The 20,421-nt window shown below is 36.9% G+C and overlaps 1 protein-coding gene across 2 annotated transcripts in view; it reads left to right on the top strand.

The window, feature by feature from the left end:
• Dbt (dihydrolipoamide branched chain transacylase E2) overlaps nt 1-20,421 on the top strand; it is a 69,628-nt gene that overhangs the window by 45,589 nt on the left and 3,618 nt on the right. For both annotated transcript variants that reach the window (XM_004869125.4, XM_087213189.1), the window contains 2 exons: nt 6,512-6,703; nt 6,858-6,929. In XM_004869125.4, coding sequence (XP_004869182.1) covers nt 6,512-6,703; nt 6,858-6,929 — 264 coding nt within the window. The remainder of the gene's footprint in view (nt 1-6,511; nt 6,704-6,857; nt 6,930-20,421) is intronic.

Here is a 20,421-nt window from a genome sequence, read left to right as displayed (position 1 = left end):
CATGAACATAGATGCAAAAATCCTCAACAAGATACTGGCAAACAGAATACAGAGGGTCATCAAGAAGATTATACACCATGAACAAGTCAGATTTAATCCCAGGGATGCAAGGACAGTTCAACATGTAAATCAATAAATGTAATACACTATATTAACAGAGCCAAGGACAAAAACCATATGATCATCTCAATAGATGCAGAAAAAGCATTCGACAAAATCCAGCACCTATTCATGATAAAAACCCTAGAGAAAATTGGAATACAAGGTCTTTATCTCAACCTGATGAAGGCTATCTATGAAAAACCAACAGCCAACATCATACTAAATGGTCAAAAACTGAAAACTTTCACACTAAAATCAGGAACAAGACAAGGATGCCCACTATCACTACTCCTGTTCAATATAGTTCTGGAAACCTTAGCCTCAGCAATTAGAAAAGAGAAAGAAATAAAAGGAATAAAGATAGGAAAGGAAGAAGTTAAACTGTCATTATTTGCTGACAATAAGATACTTTACATAGAAGACCCAGAAAAACTCTGCCAAAAGACTTTTAGACTTAATTGACTGATTCAGTAGGATAACTGGATACAAGATCAACATTCAAAAAGCAATAGTCTTCTTATACACAAATAACAGACGCACTGAGAGAGAAATTAGGGAAACAATTCCTTTTACAGTAGCATCCAAAAAAAATGAAATATCTAAGAATTGATCTAACAAAGGAAGCAAGAGACCTCTATGCTGAAAACTACAGCATTCTGAAAAAAGAGATTGAAGAGGACATAAGAAAATGGAAATACATCCCTTGTTCCTGAGTAGGAAGAACCAATATAGTGAAAATAGCCACACTTCCAAAACTGCTATATAGATTTAATGCAATGGCAATTTAAATTCCAACAATATATTTCACAGAACTAGAGAAAACAATCCAAAAATTCATTTGGAACCATAAGAGACCTCGAATAGCAAAAGCAATTCTAGGCAACGGAGACATGGCAGAGGGTATCACAATCCCCAACTTGAAACTATACTACTAAGCCACTGTGATAAAACAGCATGGTACTGGCAAAGAAACAGACCCGAGGCCCAGTGGAATAGACTAAAAGATGCAGAAACAACTCCAGACTTACTCAGCTACCTCATCTTTGACAAAGGAGCCAACCACCCTCATTGGAGGAAAGATAGCCTATTTAATAAAGGGTTTTGGAAAAACTGGATTTCAACCTGCCAAAGATTAAAACTAGACCCATATCTATGACCATGTACTAAACTAAGATCAAAGTGAATTAAAGATCTAAATATTAAAACAGAAATGGTGAACCAGCTGGAAGAGAGGTTAGGTAGAACTCTTGAAGACATTGGCATAGGAAAAGACTTTATGAACAAAACCTCAGCAGCACGGGAACTAGCAGAAAGAATCAACAACTGGGATCTCATCTTATTAAAAAGCTTCTGCACTGCAAGAGAAACCACCAACAAAGCTAAGAGACAATCCCAATGTGGGAAAAAGATTTTAGCAGCTGTACCTCAGACAAAGGACTATTGTCTCGAATCTATAAAGAATTTAAAAAAAATCAGACCCCCCCCACATTTAAAGACCCAATTCAAAAATGGGCATCTGAAATGAACAGACATTTCTCAGACAAAGAGGTAAAAGCAGCAAATAAACATATGAAAAAATGTTCAACATCACTGGTTATTCGAGAGATGCAGATGAAACCAACGCTGAGATTCCACCTCACCCCAGAAAGAATGGCTGTTATCAAGAAATCAACCAGTAACAAATGCTGGCGGGGCTGTGGGGAGAAAGGAACCCTTCTCCATTGTTGGTGGGAGTGAAGACTGGTACAACCACTGTGGAAATCAGTATGGAGATACCTCAAAGAACTAGGGCTGGAGGTCCCATTTAATCCAGCTATTCCCCTGCTGAGTATCTTCCCCAAAGAATTAAAAGAATCATACCACAGTGATATACGTGTATCCATGTTCATAGCAGCACAATTTGTAATAGCTAAAACTTGGAAGCAGCCCAAATGCCCATCAACTGGAGACTGGATAAAGAAAATGTGGTTTTTTATAAAATGGAGCACTACTCAGCCATCAAAAATGAGAAATTAGAGACATTTATAGCTAAGTGGATGCACATTGAGGCAATACTGTTAAGTGAAATAAATAGGACACACATGAATAAATTCCGAATAGTTTCTCTGGTGTAAGAAACTGAAAGTGTAAGTAAGGACTAAATGTATAATAGGTAATGTGAAATAGGAAGAAAAGGGGCAAAGGGGAAGGAAGTGGGAGGGCTAGAGGAAAGGACAGAAGGGAATGGGATTAATATGAGAAAATGGAAAAATAGGAACAAAATCTTTGTAAATAGGGAGGAATGGAGGGGTTGAAGGGAGGGCTGGGCAAGGGTGAAAAATAAGAACCAAGAGAGACTATGTAAAGGTGCAAATTTCCAATGATGAATGTCATTATATTGTATACCTAAAATGTACCAATGATTAGAATGAATAATCGATAATGCAAAATAGGAAGAAAAGGTCCAAAGGGGTAGGGGTATAGCATTCTTTACAGATCTATGGAAAACAATCCTAAAATTTTTGTGGAACCAGCAGAGACCCAGAATAGCAAAAGCAATCCTGGGTAGCAAAAAGCAAGAGCCATCACAATCTCAGGTTTGAAGTTATATTACAAAGCCACAGTGATTAAAAGTAGCATAGTATTTGCACAAAAACAGACATGTGGATCAATGGAACAGAAGAGAGGAAGCAGGAACAACCCCAGGCACATTCATCTCTTTGATCTTTGGCAAAGGGGCCAAATATTATACTGGAGGAAAGATAGCCTCTTTAATAAATGGTTCTGGGATGGGGCCAGGGATGTAGCTCAGTGGCACAGTGCCTACCTGGCAAGTGTGAGGTCCTGAGTTTGATCTCTGGTACCAAAAACTAAATAAATAAAAATAATAAATGGTGCTGGGTATATTGGCTATCCACATGTAGAAGATTGAATCTAGACCCATATCACTCACCATGTACTAAACTAAAATCAAAATACATCAACGATCTAAATATTATAAGAGAAACACTTGATTTGCTAAAAGATAAAATGGGTAAAATCTTGAAGACATAGGTGTAGGCAAGGACTTCCTGCACAGAAATGTGACAGCACAAGAAATAAAATACCAATGGGATCACATCAAACTAAAAAGCTTATGCACATCAAAAAACAGCCAACAGAGTAAAGGGATGACCTATAGAATGTGAAAATGTTTTTGCCAGCTATGCCTTGGACAGAAGACTAACATCTACAATAAATAAAGAACTCGAAAAAATTTGATCCCCTTAAAAGATTCAGCCAAAAAATGTATGAAAATATGCTGCTTAGAAGAAGAAATACATTTGGCCAATAAGTACATGAAAAAATGTTTGACATCTCTGGCTATTAGAGCAATGCAAATTAAAACAGTACTGACATACCATCTTACTCCAGAGAGAATGGCTGTCGTCAAGAAATCAAATAATAACAAATTCTGGAGAGGCGGCAGGGGGAAAAGGAACCCTTCTCTGTTGCTGGTGGGAATGCAAACTAGTACAACCACTAAGGAAATCAGTATGGAGATTTCCAAAAGGACTAAAAATAGAAATTCCATTTGACCTAGCTGTTCCCCTTGTAGGTGTTTTCTCAAAAGAGTTAAAGTCATCATATTATAGTGATACGTGCATATCCATGTTTATAGCAGCACAATTTATAATACCTAATTTTGGAAGAACAGCCATTTGCTACCAAATTAAATCAGTATTTTGAATGTGCTTCTTTTGATTTTTGTTTGTTTATTAGCTAATTCTTGTAAGCATTTCCATCAGAACTTGAGGCAAATCATAAGGAAGCTGTTCCTTTTAAAATAAAAACCACTATCAAAAATTTAAATGTACATACTGTTAAAGTATTTGGCTGGTTTTTATTTTTTAAAAGGTATAAACACACACACACAAATTTAACATTGTAGAAGATGGAAGACAATAAGATGCATTTTTTGTAACTTTGTCTACACATTTACATTACTAAGTTGTTAAATCCAATTTGAATTGAACTCACTACAGGATTTCTTATTAGAACAATTATATGGTTTATTTTAAGTGTATACATACTGCCTGGGCTTATTGTAGGTACTGAAAAAGAAAGAAAATGCATCTTCAAACACATTTTATAGAATTGTTCATCACATATACTGTTAGATTTATGCACTGTAGGGTGTTTTGTTTTGTATTTTTGTATTGTATATGGACTTTTAAAAAGTGACAGTTAAACACATCTTTGAAAGCATAGTCACAGACAAAAGAAAAATGATACAGTGATTTCCTTCAGAATGCCTACAATGTTAAATTTGGAGGCAGCTTCAGACTATTTTATTGGTGGTAGTTACTTGCTGATCTTTTTTAATAGTAACTCCAGAGAAGAAACCTGCGCATATGACTAATAAGTTGTTCTTTTACATAAAAGTTTAGATTAAGCCCCAAGTAAAACAATGGAAATGTATATAGAACTATTAGTTCTTATAGGATTTAATTGTACCAAGATACATGAATTTAACTTTAACTTTACTTTTATGTAGGCAAACTGTTCATTTTTGTCCATTTTACTGTATGTTAAAATAACACTCCTCTCCTACATACTCTTTTCTTGACCCAAGTGAAATACTAATCTAAGGTCAAAATGAGGAGAGAAATGACTGAGATGAATGTCTTTACTAAAATAACCAATAAATTTTGTCAAACTCAAAAAAAAAATAGCTAAATCTTGGAAATGTCCTATATACTCATGAACAGATGAATGGATAATGAAAATATGGTATGTGTGCACAATGGAGTACCACTCTGCCATAAAGAATTATAAGCTTGAGGCATTTGTAGGTAAATGTTATGCCTTGAGACCAAAATATTAAGTAAAATAAATCTAACATATAAGCATAAATACCACATAGTTTTGCATGTGAGGAACTCAAAATACACATAAAAAGCAAAATAAAAAGTAGATAATAGGAAGTAGACAGATCTTTTTCAAATAGAAAGGGGAATAAGTGATGGAGGGAGTGGGAAGGAGGGGAAGAAAAAGGGATGAAAAAGAAAAGAATTGAAAAAATAAAAAACAGAAATAGAGCTTTTGCAAATGGGAAGGAGAGCATGAGTTGGAAGGAGCAGGGGATGATGGCAGGGGTAGAGGATAAAAAAAATTAAAATGTGTTATGTACATGTACCAATTCCCCATAATAAGTGTAATCATTACGTGATGCAAATATGTACTAATAAAAAAATCTTAAGTTGCCATTTTTAAGCCCTTTTGTTTTTCTGCTTAAAATAATGGAAATATACAGAAGTGAGGCAGTAGATTATGTAACCCAATTACCCTCCCCCAAAGAAGCAGCTCTTTCAAAATTGAATTCCTGGAATTTTAAGAATGAAAATAATTTAAACAAGAAAAACAATAAAAGTTTGAATTCAGTTAGAGTGAACTCTTCTGTTTGGAGTGAAAAATTTCTTAAGACTGATAACTCTTTGTGAGATGTTGATCCTTGCATATATTTCTCATTAAAAATCTACTACCAGAGTGAGCTTACTCTGGGAAATAAAAATCAAAAATATTCCCATATGGTTAGTACAGCCAGCTATTTTTGGTTTTGGTTTAATACTTCCTGATTAAATAGTACTTGTTGCAAAAAATTCAGACAAGAAAACAAGGATGCTTAACAGACAATAAATGCACAAAAATATAAATAGGAAAAGAAAATATTTATATTTTCCATTATGCTATTTTAAAGTCTACTATGTCTAGAATTTTATGCCATAGGACTTATTATATATGATTTTTAAATAAAGAAAATGTTCTATATTAAAAAAAGAAAATAATAATGTTTACCCTCAACCCATTGGCCAATTCACTATTTATTCTGAGATGTATATCCTCCCATGTAGACTTGAAATTATCTCTGGATAAATAAGAGTTCATTCTCTCTCTCTTTCTGCTTTGAATGCTCTATCCTTTCTGAGTTAAAAATGCTAACATTGCAAGGTTTCATTTTCTATGCTTTTTAAAAATATATTAAATTTTACATATTTTTCCTTAACTTGCTTTTGTTCTTTTTCATTTAATATATTACTGACATTATGTGTCAATATATATAACCTGGTGACCTATCAATAAAACCTTTGATTGTTTATAGTTTCTCAAACTTATAAACAATCTGTACCTGACATCCCTGTGTGTTGCTGTGTGTGTGCAGTTATCTCCTTAGCACAAATTTTTATAAATGTTGCTACATATTGTCAAATGTTCTCCTGGAAGTCTGTAACAGCTCAACACTCCTGCTAACAATATATGAGTGCACTATATTCCTACCAGCAAAAGGTTATCATTGTCCAAAAAAATCTAAAATTTGTTTTAAAGTTATATCTTTTGACTCATTGCCAATCAGATGAATATAGTTTTTGATAGTTGTTTTATTTCTTAGGCTTCTCATAACATTGGGATAGCAATGGATACGAAGCAGGGGTTGATCGTCCCCAATGTGAAAAATGTTCAGATCTGCTCTGTATTTGAGATTGCCACTGAATTGAACCGCCTCCAGGATCTGGGTTCTTCGGGTCAGCTCAGCACCATTGACCTTACCGGGGGAACATTTACTCTTTCCAACATTGGATCGGTGAGTAAGGATATTCAAATTCATAAGCCATATCATAAATATCTGATCATATGTTCCAATAAAAAATATAAAATGTCATTTACTATTTGTTCTCTCTGAAAATTTAATTTTTCTATTCTTTTTTTCTTTCTTTTTCTTTTTTTTTTTTTTTTAGATTGGTGGTACTTATGCCAAAGCAGTGATATTGCCACCTGAAGTAGCAATTGGGGCCCTTGGATCAATCCAGGTATGTGTATTAGTAACTGGAAAACAAGTAAATTGGGGAAGGGACACATAGAAGAGTACTCATTCCTAAAGTTTACCCCTCACCTTACAGATTTTGAGTTTGTGAAATGTGGCTAATAAGTTAGTTATTCTTTCTAAAAGTGGTGGTCTGGATTGTTTCTGTATGGATCAACCATTGCTAATTATATCAGGCACAGTTGTGCGTTTTTATGGATAACCACAAATACATTCAATCTGCTTCTATCAAAATACTGTATCTTTACTGCAAAATAGCAAAGAATAATAATAAACCAATCCAAACTGTCATTAATAACAATGTGAGGTACATCTTTTAGAGCATTTCTCTAAAACTTATGCTTAAAGAATCCTGAGAGAGCTAGTTAAAAATCCAGATTTCTTTGCCTTAGATGTAGAGTTTCCATACTTGTGTTTTAAACAAGAACTGAGGGGGCTGGGGATTTAGCTCAGTGGTTCTTGTGCCTGCCTTGCAAGTGCAAGGTCCTGAGTTTGATATTCGGTACCCCCCCCCCCAAAAAGAACTACAAATGATTAACAAACTATGGAAAAATGTTCAACATCTCTGGCCATTAGAGAAACACAAATTAAACAAGAACCCAGGTTGTTCCAACAGAAGTGATCTGTGGCCCTGATTCAAGAGACACTGACTTAGAATAAAGTTGCAATGATTTTTAACTATGACTGAACATTAAAACCATCTGAACTTTTGAAAAAACTATTCCCATGCTGACTCAATACCAGTTGATCAATCAAGGGGACAGGACTTGGACATTCTTAGTAACTCATGGTTAAAAAGCTCATAGGTACCACTTCAGAATCATCATTAATAAATGTCATTTGTCACTATGTTAACTTTGGTGTTTGCGCTTCATGTTTTAAGAAAATCATTTCTATAGTATTTATAATCCTTCCACATTGAATGTCTCTGGGACTTGTCTTTCATGAGTTTATTACTTTATTGTGACATCCAAAACCTTCCAGATACTTTGTTAGCTGCTAAGTTATCCCTTTGTATCATATCCACTTTACCTTCTGGCAAATAGAGAAGGTAGAGGACACACACACACACACACACACACACACACACACACACCATGACACTTTTCTTTCCAAATCAGGACTTTCTCTCCATGATAACTTTTTCAGTATTCATCTTCTTCCCAACAAGATTCAGCCTTTTATTCTCACAAAAGTTTGGCTTTCTACATCACCAGTCTACACTCCCACCAGCAGTGGAACAAGGTTCCTCTTTCCCCACAGCCCCACCAGCATTTATTAGTTGATTTCATGATAGCAGCCATTCTTTCTGGAATGAGGTGGAATCTCAGCATTGTTTTCATTTGCATTTCTCAAATGACCAGTGATGTTGAACACTTTTTCATATGTTTATTTGCTATTTCTATTTCTTTGTCTGAGAAATTTCTGTTCATTTTAGATGCTCATTTCAAGATCATCATCCCTGTTTGAAAAAGTTTTGTTTTTCCAGTTTCTTGAAGAGATTTATTTTCTTCTAAATTATATATGTGTGTATACATAAAATACAAGTGTGTAATTACGGTAAAGGATATATAGCATTAAACTTACCATCTTAACCATTCAAATGTAGTTGTGGGGCATTAAGTACATTCACGATATTGTGCAACCATTACCACTATCCATATCCAAAAATTTTTCATATACAAAGCTGAAACTCTGAACGCTTTGATTAATACTCCCCATTCTCACATTTTCCCAGCCCCTGACACCTACTATTCTTTTTATTTTTAATTTAATTTATTGGTACATTTTAAGTATACAATATAATGACATTCATCACTGGAAATTTGCACCTTTACGTACTTTCTCATGGTTCGTATTTTTCCCCCTTCCCCTGGCCTCCCTTCAATGCCTCCATCCCACCCTATTTACAAAGACTTTCCATTTTTTCATTTTCTCATCTTAATTCCATTCCCTTCTTTCCGTTCCCCTACCCCTCCCACTTCCCTTTTCCCTTTGCCCCTTTTCTTCCTATTTCACATTGTCTGTTATACCTTTTAGTCCCTTTTTTTTTTTTTTTTTTTGTTACTAGGGATCAAACTCGCGTCCTTGCGCTTGCGCAGCAGGCAACGAAACTACTGAGCTAAATCCCCGCCCCTAGTCCTTATTTATACTTTCAGTTTGTCACACTAGAGAAACTATTCAGTATTTACACGTGTGTCCTATTTATTTCACTTAAAAGTATCGCCTCAAAGTGCATCGATTTAGCTATAAATGTCTCTACTTTCTCATTTTTTTCACTTTATTAAATTCTTTTATTGGTACATTGTAGGTATACAACACAATTACATTTCTCATTGGGAATTGTACTTTTACATAATGCATCTTGGTTCTTATTTTTTCCCCATTCCTAGCCCTCCCTTCACCCCCTCCACCCTTCCCTATTTACAAAGACTTTATTTCCATTTTTTCCATTTCTCAGCATTTTTCCTTTCCCTTCTTTCCTTTCCCCTGCCCCCCTCACTACCCCTACCCCTTTGGACCTTTTCTTCCTATTTTGCATTATGAATTATTCATTCTAATCATTGGTACATTTTAGGTATACAACATAATGACATTCATCATTGGAAATTTGCACCTTTACATAGTCTCTCTTGGTTCTTATTTTTCACCCTTGCCCAGCCCTCCCTTCAATCCCTCCATTCCTACCTATTTACAGAGATTTTGTTCCTATTTTTCCATTTTTTTCATATTAATCCCATTCCCTTCTATCCTTTCCCCTAGCCCTCCCACTTTCTTCCCCTTTGCCCCTTTTCTTCCTATTTCACATTACCTATTATACATTTTAGTCCTTATTTACACTTTCAGTTTCTCACACCAGAGAAACTATTCGGTACATGTGTGTCCTATTTATTTCACTTAAGAGTATCGGCTCAGTGGGCATTCACTTAGCTATAAATGTCTCTAATTTCTCATTTTTATGGCTGAGTAATACTCCATTTTATTTAAAAAAACACATTTTCTTGATCCAGTCTCCAGTTGATGGGCATTTGGGCTGTTTCCAAGTTTTAGCTATCACAACCTGTGCTGCTATGAACATGGGTGCACATATATCACTGTGGTATGATTCTTTTAATTCTTTGGGGAAGATCCCCAGCAGTGGAATAGCGGGGTCAAATGGGACTTCCAGTCCTAGTTCTTTGAGATATCTCCATACTGATTTCCACAGTGGTTGCACCAGTCTACACTCCCACCAGCAGTGGAGCAGGGTTCCTCTTTCCCCACAGACCCGGCAGCATTTGTTGTTGGTTGATTTCATGATAGCAGCTATTCTTTCTGGAGTGAGGTGGAATCTCAGCATTGTTTTCATTTGCATCTCTCAAATGACCAGTGATGTTGAACATTTTTTCATGTATTTATTTGCTATTTCTACTTCTTTGTCTGAGAAATATCTGTTCATTTCAGATGCCCATTTTTGAATTGGGTCCTTAAATTTGGGAGGTCTGATCTTTATAAATTCTTTGTAAATTTGAGATAGTAGACCTTTGTCTGAGGAAGAGCAGGTGAAGATTTTTTCCCACATTGTGGGTTGTCTCTTCACACTGCTGGTGGTTTCTCTTGCTGTGCAGAAGCCTTTTAATAAGAAAAGATCCCACTTGTTGATTGTTTGTGCTAGTTCATGGGCAACTGAGGTTTTGTTCATAAAATCTTTTCCTACACCGATGTCTTCAAGGGTTCTACCTAACCTCTGTTCCAACTGGTTCAGAGTTTCTATTTTAATATTTAGATCTTTAATCCATTTTGATTTTAGTTTAGTGCATGGTGAGAGATACAGGTCTAGTTTTAATCTTTGGCAAGTTGAAGCCCAGTTTTTCCAGCACCATTTATCAAAGAGGCTATCTTTCCTCCAGTGAGAGTGTTTGGCTCCTTTATCGAAGATGAGATGGCTGAGTGTGTCTGGCGTTGTTTCAGAATCTTCTAATCTGTTCCACTGGTCTTCAGGTCTGTTTATTTGCCAGTACCATGCAGTTTTTATCACAGTAGCTTTGTAGTAGAGTTGCAGGTTGGGGATTGTGATACCCCCTGCCATGTCTCTGTTACCTAGAATTGCTTTTGCTATTCTAGGTCTCTTCTTATTCCAAATGAATTTTTGGATTGTTTTCTCAAGGTCCATGAAGTATGCTGCTGGGATCTCAATTGGAATTCCATTAAATCTATATAGCAGTTTTGGAAGTATGGCCATTTTCACTATATTAATCCTTCCTACCCAGGAGCAGGGGATGTCTGTCCATTTTCTGATATCATCTTCAATCTCTCTTTTCAGAGTACCATAGTTTTCCAAGAAGAGGTCTTTGATTTCTTTCATTAGGTTGATTCCTAGGTATTTCAGTTTTTTGGATGCTATTGTGAAAGGAATTATTTGCCCTATTTCTCTCTCAGTGAGTCTGTCATTTGTGTAGAGGAAAGCTATTGATTTTTGTGTGTTGACCTTGTAACCAGCTACTTGACTGAATTTGGTTATTAAGTCTAGAAGACTTTTGGGGGAGTTCTTGGGGTCTTCTATATAGAGTATCATGTCATCTGCAAATAATGACAATTTGACTTCTTCATTTCCTATCTTTATTCCTTTTATTTCTTTCTCTTGTCTAATTGCTGTGGCTAATGTTTCCAGAAGTATATTGAACAAGAGTGGTGATAGTGGACATCCTTGTCTTGTTCCTGATTTGAGTGTGAAGGATTTCAGTTTTTGACCATTTAATATGATATTGGCTGTTGGTTTTTCATAGATGGCTTCTATCAGTTTGAGGTAGAGACCATCTATTCCAATTTTTTGTAGGGTTTTTATCATGAGTGCATGTTGGATTTTGTCAAACGCCTTTTCTGCATCTATGGAGATAATCATATGGTTTTTGTCCTTGGCTCTATTGATATAGTGTATTACATTGATTGATTTGCATATATTGAACCATCCCTGCATCCCTGGGATGAATCCCACTTGATCAGGATGTATGATCTTCTTGATGATCTTCTGCATTCTGTTTGCCAATATCTTATTAAGGATTTTTGCATCTGTGTTCACTAGTGAGATTGGCCTACAGTTCTCCTTTTTGGTTGGGTCATTCTCTGCTTTGGGGATCAAGGTGATGGTTGCTTCCAGGAATGAATTTGGGAGTATTGCTTCCCTTTCAAGTTCATTGAAGAGTTTAAACAGTAGTGGCAGCAGTTCCTCTCTAAATGTCTTGTAGAATTCAGCAGTGAATCCATCAGGACCCGGGCTTTTCTTGGTTGGTAAGTTTTTAATTACATTTTCAATATCATTGATTTATATTGGGTTGATTAGAATTTTTAGGTCTTCTTCATTCAACTTTGGTAATTCATATGTATCTAGGACTCTGTCCATTTCTTCTGTGTTTTCCACCTTATTGGCGTATAGGTTCTGGAAGTAGGTATTGATGATCCTCTGAATTTCTGCTGGGTCTGTTGTAATTTCACCCTTTTCATTCCTAATTGCATGGATTTGGGCCTTTTCTTTCCTTTTTCTGACAAGGTTGGCTAAGGGTTTGTCAATTTTGTTGATTCTTTTGAAGAACCAACTCTTGGCTTCATTGATTTTTTGTATTGTTCTCTTAGTCTCCATTGCATTGATTTCTCCTCTGATCTTTATAATTTCCTCCCATATATGAGCTCTGGGGTTGTCCTGTTCTTCTTTTTCTAGAAGCTTGAGGTGCAGCATCAGGTTGTTTAATTGGGCTCATTCTGTTTTCCTAATATGTGTATTCACTGCTATGAATTTCCCTCGTAAGAGTGCTTTCATAGTGTCCCATAGATTCCAATATGTTGTATTGTCATTGTCATTTAATTGAAGGAACTGTCTGATTTCTTCTTTAATTTCCTCTGTGATTCATTGGTTATTCAGAAGTATGTTGTTCAATTTCCACGTGTTTATGAAATTTTTTGAGGTTTTTTTGCTATGGATCTCCAATTTCATCTCACTATGGTCTGATAATATACAGGGGATAACTTCAATTCCTTTGCACTTACTTAAACATGTTCTATGTGTGAGTATGTGGTCTATTTTGGAGAATGACCCATGTGCAGCTGAGAAGAATGCATATTCTGATTTTGTGGGGTGGAAGACTGTAAATATCTGTTAAGTTCATTTGTTCAAGAGTTTGATTGAGTTCTAGTATTTCATTACTTGTTTTTTGTCTAGTTGATCTATCTATTTGTGACAGTGGGGTGTTGAGGTCCCCCATTACAATTGTATTAGTGCATATATGACTTTTCATGTCCGTTATTATTTGTTTTATATAGTTGGGCACACTAGTGTTTGGTGCATAGATATTTATGATTGTCATCTCTTCCTCTTGGATTCTTTCCTTTACAAGGATGTAGTGTCCTTCTTCATCTCTCTTAATTAGTGTTGGTTTGAAATCTACTTGATCTGCAAAGAGGATAGCTCCTCCTGCTTTTTTTCGGGTTCCTGTCGCATGTATTGTTTTCCACCCTTTAACTTTCAGTCTATGAGTTTCCTTTTGAATTAAGTGTGTTTCTTGTAAGCAGCATATTGTTGGATTTTGCTTCTTGACCCATTCTGCCAGTCTATTTCTTTTGATTGGTGAATTGAGACTGTTAACGTTGATGGTTATAACTGAAATGTATTGACTTGTCATTGCCAGGACTTTTTCTTTTTGTTGGGTTCTCCCCCTTTACATTTAATTTCTTGTCATGCCAGATGGGTTCATTCTGCTTTGCTTCCTGGGGTTGTGATCCTCAATGTCTGTTCCTAGGCTATTGTGTAAAATTCTCTGGAGTGCTGGTTTGCTATTCACGAAGTTCCTAAGGTGCTGTTTGTCATGAAAGCATCTTATTTCTCCATCCATTTTGAAAGATAGTTTTGCAGGTTACATCAATCTGGGTTGGAGACTGTTTTCTTTTAGGGCTTGGAATATGTCACTCCAAGCTCTTCTTACCTTGAGGGTTTGTGTTGAGAAGTCTGCTGTGATTGTGATGGGCTTTCCTTTGTATGTGATTTGTTTCTTTTCTCTAACTGCTTGTAGAACTTTGTTCTTCTGTTGAGTTTCTGGAATCTTAACAATTATATGCCTATGTGTAGATTTTTTTGATCAAGGCTATTTGGAGTTCTATATGTCCCACTTATCTGTATGTCAAGCTCTTTTCCCCTGCTTGGGAAGTTTTCTGCCATTATTTCTGTGAAGAGATTTTTTTATGTCATCTGCACTCACTCCTGTTTCTTCATTGACTCCAATCAGTCTTATGTTATTCTTCTTTGCATCGTCTAGCAGCTGCTGGATTGATTTCTTGTGTTCCCTTATAATTTTGAAGCAATTTTTCTTTTCCTCCTCACTAATTTCTATCTTATCTTCTATATCTGAAATTTTGTCCTCACATTGGCTCATTCTGCTGTGTAGACTTTCAATGGAGTTTTTCATCTCCTGGAAATCTATTTGCATCTGTTTTATGGATTCCATTTGTTTCCTATGTTGGGATTCCATCATGTTCCTCAGCTCCTCTCTAGATTTATTAATCATGTCTTGCACTAGGAGCACAATTTCTCCTGTTATCTGAGAAATTATTTCTGATTTCATTTTTTCCAGATCCCCTTTTGTTGCCAGTTCAGTGGGTCCAGGTGGTTGAGTATCAGAGTATTCCATCTCATTTCCCTTTGGGATTGCTGTAGGTGATCTGGAAGTCTGGTTTTGAGACTTATTTATGTGTTTTCTCATTTTGACTGGGGCAGGGGCTATTGGCACCTGCATGAATTACCTCCTCTGAGCTGGGAGAGGTGGGACAGGGGCTTGGAGCAGCGGTAGGGATGGTGGCCCAAAAGCCCTTTCCTGTGGGCTGGGAGCAGCGGGAGGGATAGTGGCCAGGAAGCCACTTCCTCTGTTCCAGGAGCAGTGGGATATCGGCTCAGAAGCCCTTACCTCTGGGCCGGGAGCGGTGGGAGAGATGGTGGCCCAGAAGCCCATTCCTCTGCACCAGTAGCGGCAGGACAGAAGGTGGCCCAAAAGCCCTTTCCTCTGGGCTGGGAGCAGTGGGAGGGATGGTGGCCCAGAAGCCCCTTCCTCTGGACCAGGAGCAGTGGGATGGCAGCTCAGAAGCCCCTGCCTCTGGGCTGGGAGCAGCGGCACTCAGTACCATGGTCTGGTGATCTGGTGTCCTCTGTGTCTTTGTAGTGTGGAACCAGGTGGCTGTACAGAGGAGCTGGGGGTGAGGGTGTCCAGTGGATTGTTGCTGGACCACAGGCTGATTTGGCATGTTCCACGCAACTCGTGACCTCGGTAGGGCATCTAATTTCTCATTTTTGATGGCTGGGTAGAACTCCATTTTATTAAAAAACCTCATTTTCTTTATCCCATCTCCAGCTGATGGGCATTTGGGCTGCATCCAAGTTTTCACTATTACAAATTGTGCTGCTATGAACATGAGTACACATATAACTCTGGTATGACTCTTTTAATTCTTTAGAAAGATACCCAGCAGGGGAATAGCTTGGTCAAATGGGACTTCCAATCCTACTTCTTTGAGGTATCTCCATACTGATTTCCACAGTGGTTGCACCAGTCTACACTCCCACCAGCAGTGGAGCAAGGTTCCTCTTTCCCCACAGCCCCCCTGCCCAGCATTTGTTATTAGTTGATTTCATGATAGCAGCCATTCTTTCTGGAGTGAGGTGGAATCTCAGCATTGTTTTCATTTGCATCTCTCAAATGACCAGTGATGTTGAACACTTTTTCATTTGTCTATTTGCTACTTCTACTTCTTTGTCTGAGAAATGTCTGTTCATTTCAGATGCCCATTTTTGAATTGGGTCTTTAAATTTTGGAGGTCTGAATTTTTTAAGTTCTTTATAGATTCGAGATGGTAGACCTTTGTCTGAGGAACAGCAGGTGAAAGTTTTTTCCCACATTGTGGGTTGTCTCTTCACACTGTTGGTGGTTTCTCTTGCTGTGCAAAAGCTTTTTAATAAGAAGAGATCCCACTTGTTGATTTTTTATGCTAGTTCACAGGCAATTATGGTTTTGTTCATAAAATCTTTTCCTCCACCAATGTCTTCAAGAGTTCTGCGTAACCACTGTTCCAGGCTATTCAGCGTTTCTATTTTAATATTTAGACCCTTAATCCATTTCAATTTTAGTTTAGTGCATGGTGAGAGATATAGGTCTAGTTTTAATCTTTGGCAAGTTGAAATCCAATTTTTCCGCACCATGTTTTTTTTCCAGCACCATTTATTAAAGAGGCTATCTTTCCTCCAGTGAGGGTATTTGGCTCCTTTATCAAAGATGAGATGACTGAGTGTTTCTGGAGTTGTTTCTGCATCTTCTAATCTGTCCCACTGGTCCACACGTCTCTTTCTTTGCCAGTACCATGCTGTTTTTATCACAGTAGCTTTGTAGTATAGTTTCAAGTTGGGATTTGTGATACCCCCTCCCATGTATCTGTTGCCTAGAATTGCTTTTGCTATTCTGGGTCTCTTCTTGTTCCAAATGAATTTTTGGATTGTTTTCTCAAGGTCCATGAAGTATGCTGCTGGGATCTCAATTGGAATTCCATTAAATCTATATAGCAGTTTTGGAAGTATGGCCATTTTCACTATGTTAATCCTTCCTACCCAGGAGCAGGGGATGTCTGTCCATTTTCTGATATCATCTTCAATCTCTCTTTTCAGAGTACCATAGTTTTCCAAGAAGAGGTCTTTGATTTCTTTCATTAGGTTGATTCCTAGGTATTTCAGTTTTTTGGATGCTATTGTGAAAGGAATTATTTGCCCTATTTCTCTCTCAGTGAGTCTGTCATTTGTGTAGAGGAAAGCTATTGATTTTTGTGTGTTGACCTTGTAACCAGCTACTTGTCTGAATTTGGTTATTAAGTCTAGAAGACTTTTGGTGGAGTTCTTGGGGTCTTCTATATAGAGTATCATGTCATCTGCAAATAATGACAATTTGACTTCTTCATTTCCTATCTTTATTCCTTTTATTTCTTTCTCTTGTCTAATTGCTGTGGCTAATGTTTCCAGAAGTATATTGAACAAGAGTGGTGATAGTGGACATCCTTGTCTTGTTCCTGATTTGAGTGTGAAGGATTTCAGTTTTTGACCATTTAATATGATATTGGCTGTTGGTTTTTCATAGATGGCTTCTATCAGTTTGAGGTAGAGACCATCTATTCCAATTTTTTGTAGGGTTTTTATCATGAATGCATGTTGGATTTTGTCAAACGCTTTTTCTGCATCTATGGAGATAACCATATGGTTTTTGTCCTTGGCTCTATTGATATAGTGTATTACATTGATTGATTTGCATATGTTGAACCATCCCTGCATCCCTGGTATGAATCCCACTTGATCAGGGTGTATGATCTTCTTGATGATCTTCTGCATTCTGTTTGCCAATATCTTATTAAGGATTTTTGCATCTGTGTTCATTAGTGAGATTGGCCTATAGTTCTCCTTTTTTGGTTGAGTCATTCTCTGCTTTGGGGATCAAGGTGATGGTTGCTTCCAGGAATGAATTTAGGAGTATTGCTTCCCTTTCAATTTCACTGAAGAGTTTAAACTGTAGTGGCAGTAGTTTCTCTCTTAATGTTTTATAGAATTCAGCAGTGAAGCCATCAGGACCTGGGCTTTTCTTAGTTGGTAAGTTTTTAAATATGTTTTCAATTTCATTGGTTGATACTGGGTGCTTTAGAATTTTTAGGTCTTCTTTGTTCAACTTTGGTAATTCATATGTATCTAGGACTCTGTCCATTTCTTCTGTGTTTTCCATCTTATTGGCATATAGGTTCTGGAAGTAGGTATTGATGATCCTCTGGATTTCTGCTGGGTCTGTTGTAATTTCACCCTTTTCATTCCTAATTGCATGGATCTGGGCCTTTTCTTTCCTTTTTCTGATGAGGTTGACTAAGGGTTTGTCTATTTTGTTGATTCTTTTGAAGAATCAACTCTTGGCTTCATTGATTTTTTTGTATCATTCTCTTAGTCTCCATTGCATTGATTTCTGCTCTGATCATTATAATTTTCTCCCTTGTATGAGCTTTGGGTTTTTCCTGCTCTTCTTTTTCTAGAAGCTTGATGTTCAGCATCAGGTTGTTTAATTAGGCTCACTTTGTTTTCCTAATATGAGTATTCCCTGCTATGACTTTCCCTCATAAGACTGCTTTCATTGTGTCCCATAGATTCTGATATGTTGTATTGTCATTGTCATTTAATCGAAGGAACTGTCTGATTTCTTCTTTAATTTCCTCTGTGACCCATTGGTTATTCAGAATTGTGTTGTTCAATTTCCTTGTTTTGATGTACTTTTGCAGTTTCTTTTGCTATTAATCTCCAATTTCATTTCACTTTGGTCTGATAATATACAGGGGATAACTTCAATTCCTTTGCAGTTACTTAAACATGTTCTGTGAGTGAGTATGTGGTCTATTTTGGAGAATGACCTGTGTGCAGCTGAAAAGAATGTGAATACCGTTTTTGTGGGGTGGAATACTCTGTAAACATCTGTTAAGTTCATTTGTTCAAGAGTTCAGTTGAGTTCTAGTATTTCATTACTTATTTTTTGTCTAGTTGATCTATCTATTTGTGGCAGTGGGATATTGAGGTCTCCCACTACCATTGTATTAGTGCTTATATGATTTTTCATGTCCGTTAGTATTTGTTTTATATAGTGGGGTGCACTAGTGTTTGGTGCATATATATTTATGACTGCTATCTCTTCCTCTTGGATTATTCCCTTTACAAGGTCTTCTTTGTCTCTCTTAATCAGTTTTGGTTTGAAATCCACTTGATCTGCAAAGAGGATAGGTAATTCTGCTTTTTTTTGGGTTCCCGTCACATGGAGTATTGTTTTCCACCCTTTAATTTTCAGTCTATGAGTTTCCTTTTGAATTAAGTGTGTTTCTTGAATGCGGCATATTGTTGGATCTTGCTTCTTGACCCATTCTGTCAGTCTATTTCTTTTGAATGGTGAATTGAGACCATTAACATTGATGGTTACAACTGATATGTATTGACTTATCATTGTCATGACTTTTTCTTTTTGTTGGATTCTTCCCCTTTGCATTAAATTTCTTGTCACTCAATAGATTCATTCTGCTGGGCTTACTGGGGTTGCGATCCTCATTGTCTTTTACTTGGATATTGTCTTATATTTTTTGGAGTGCTGGTTTGGTATTCATAAAGTTCCTAATGTGCTCTTTGTCATGAAAGGATCTTATTTCTCTAATAGTTTTGAAAGATAGTTTTGCAGGGTACATCAGTCTGGTTTGGAGACTGTTTTCCTTTAGGGCTTGGAATATGTCACTCCAAGCTCTTCTTGCCTTGAGCAGGTTTACATTGAAAAGTGTGCTGTGATTCTGATGGGCTTTCCTTTGTATGTGATTTGTTTTTTTTTTTCTAACTGCTTGTAGAATTTTGTTCTTCTGTTGGGTTTCTGGAATCTTAAGAATTATATGCCTATGTGTAGATTTTTTTTTTATCAAGTCTAGTTGGAGTCATATCTGCCTCACTTATCTGTATGTCTCACTTATCTTTTCCCCTGCTTGGGAAGTTTTCCGCCATCACTTCTCTGAACAGTTTTTTATGTCATCTGCACTCTGTCCTGTTTCTTTATTGACTCTGATCAGTCTTATGTTATTCTTCTTTGCATCGTCTAGTAGCTGCTGGATTGATTTCTCATGGTCCCTTACAATTTTAAAGAAATTTTTGTTTTCCTGGTCACTAATTGCAATCTTATCTTCTATATCTGGAATTCTAGCCTCACATTGACTCATTCTACTGTGTAAACTTTCAATGGAGTTTTTAATCTCCTGGAAATATGTTTGCATCTGTTTTATGGATTCCATTTGTTTCCTGTGTTGGGATTCCCTCATGTTCCTCAGCTCCTCTTTTTTTTTTTTTTTTTTTAATCTGTGTCCTCTCTAGATTCATTAATCATGTCTTGCCCTATGGGTACAATCTCTGCTGTTATCTGAGAAATTATGTCTGATTTCATTCTTTCCAGATCCTCTTTTATTGCCAGTTCAGGGAGTCCAGGTGGTTAAGTATCAGAGTATTCCATCTCATTTCCCTTTCTGGTTCTTTTGGTGATCTGGAAGTCTGTCTTTGAGGCTTGTTTACATGTGTGTTCATTCTTCCAGTGGGTCAGGGGGAATGTTGCTGGTTCCCACTCGGCTCAGCTCCTCTGCACTGGGAGTGGTGCTCCATTGGCCCAGAAGCTTCCTCTTCTGTGCTGGTATCGGCGGTACCTGACAGCTACCATTCTACTTTGTGTCTCTGAATCTGGTACTTCATATAACTCGAAGCATACAGAATTTGTCTTTTTTATGTCTATCTTATTTCACTTAGCATAATATTTTAAAAATTCTTCCATGTTGTAGCCTAAGCCAGAATTTTATTGTTTTTTTCCCCAGTACCAGGAATGGAAATAAAGACCTTGCACTTACCAGTGGTGCCACTGTGCAAAAGCCACAGCTCGTCA

The sequence above is a fragment of the Heterocephalus glaber genome, unplaced genomic scaffold, assembly GCF_053883595.1.
Source record: "Heterocephalus glaber isolate CG9 unplaced genomic scaffold, H.glaber_assembly_v1.0 deba00001442, whole genome shotgun sequence".
In the NCBI taxonomy this organism is placed as follows: Eukaryota; Metazoa; Chordata; class Mammalia; order Rodentia; family Bathyergidae; genus Heterocephalus; species Heterocephalus glaber.
Note: the sequence above shows the minus strand (reverse complement) of the source record. Positions and strands in the feature narration are given on the sequence as shown.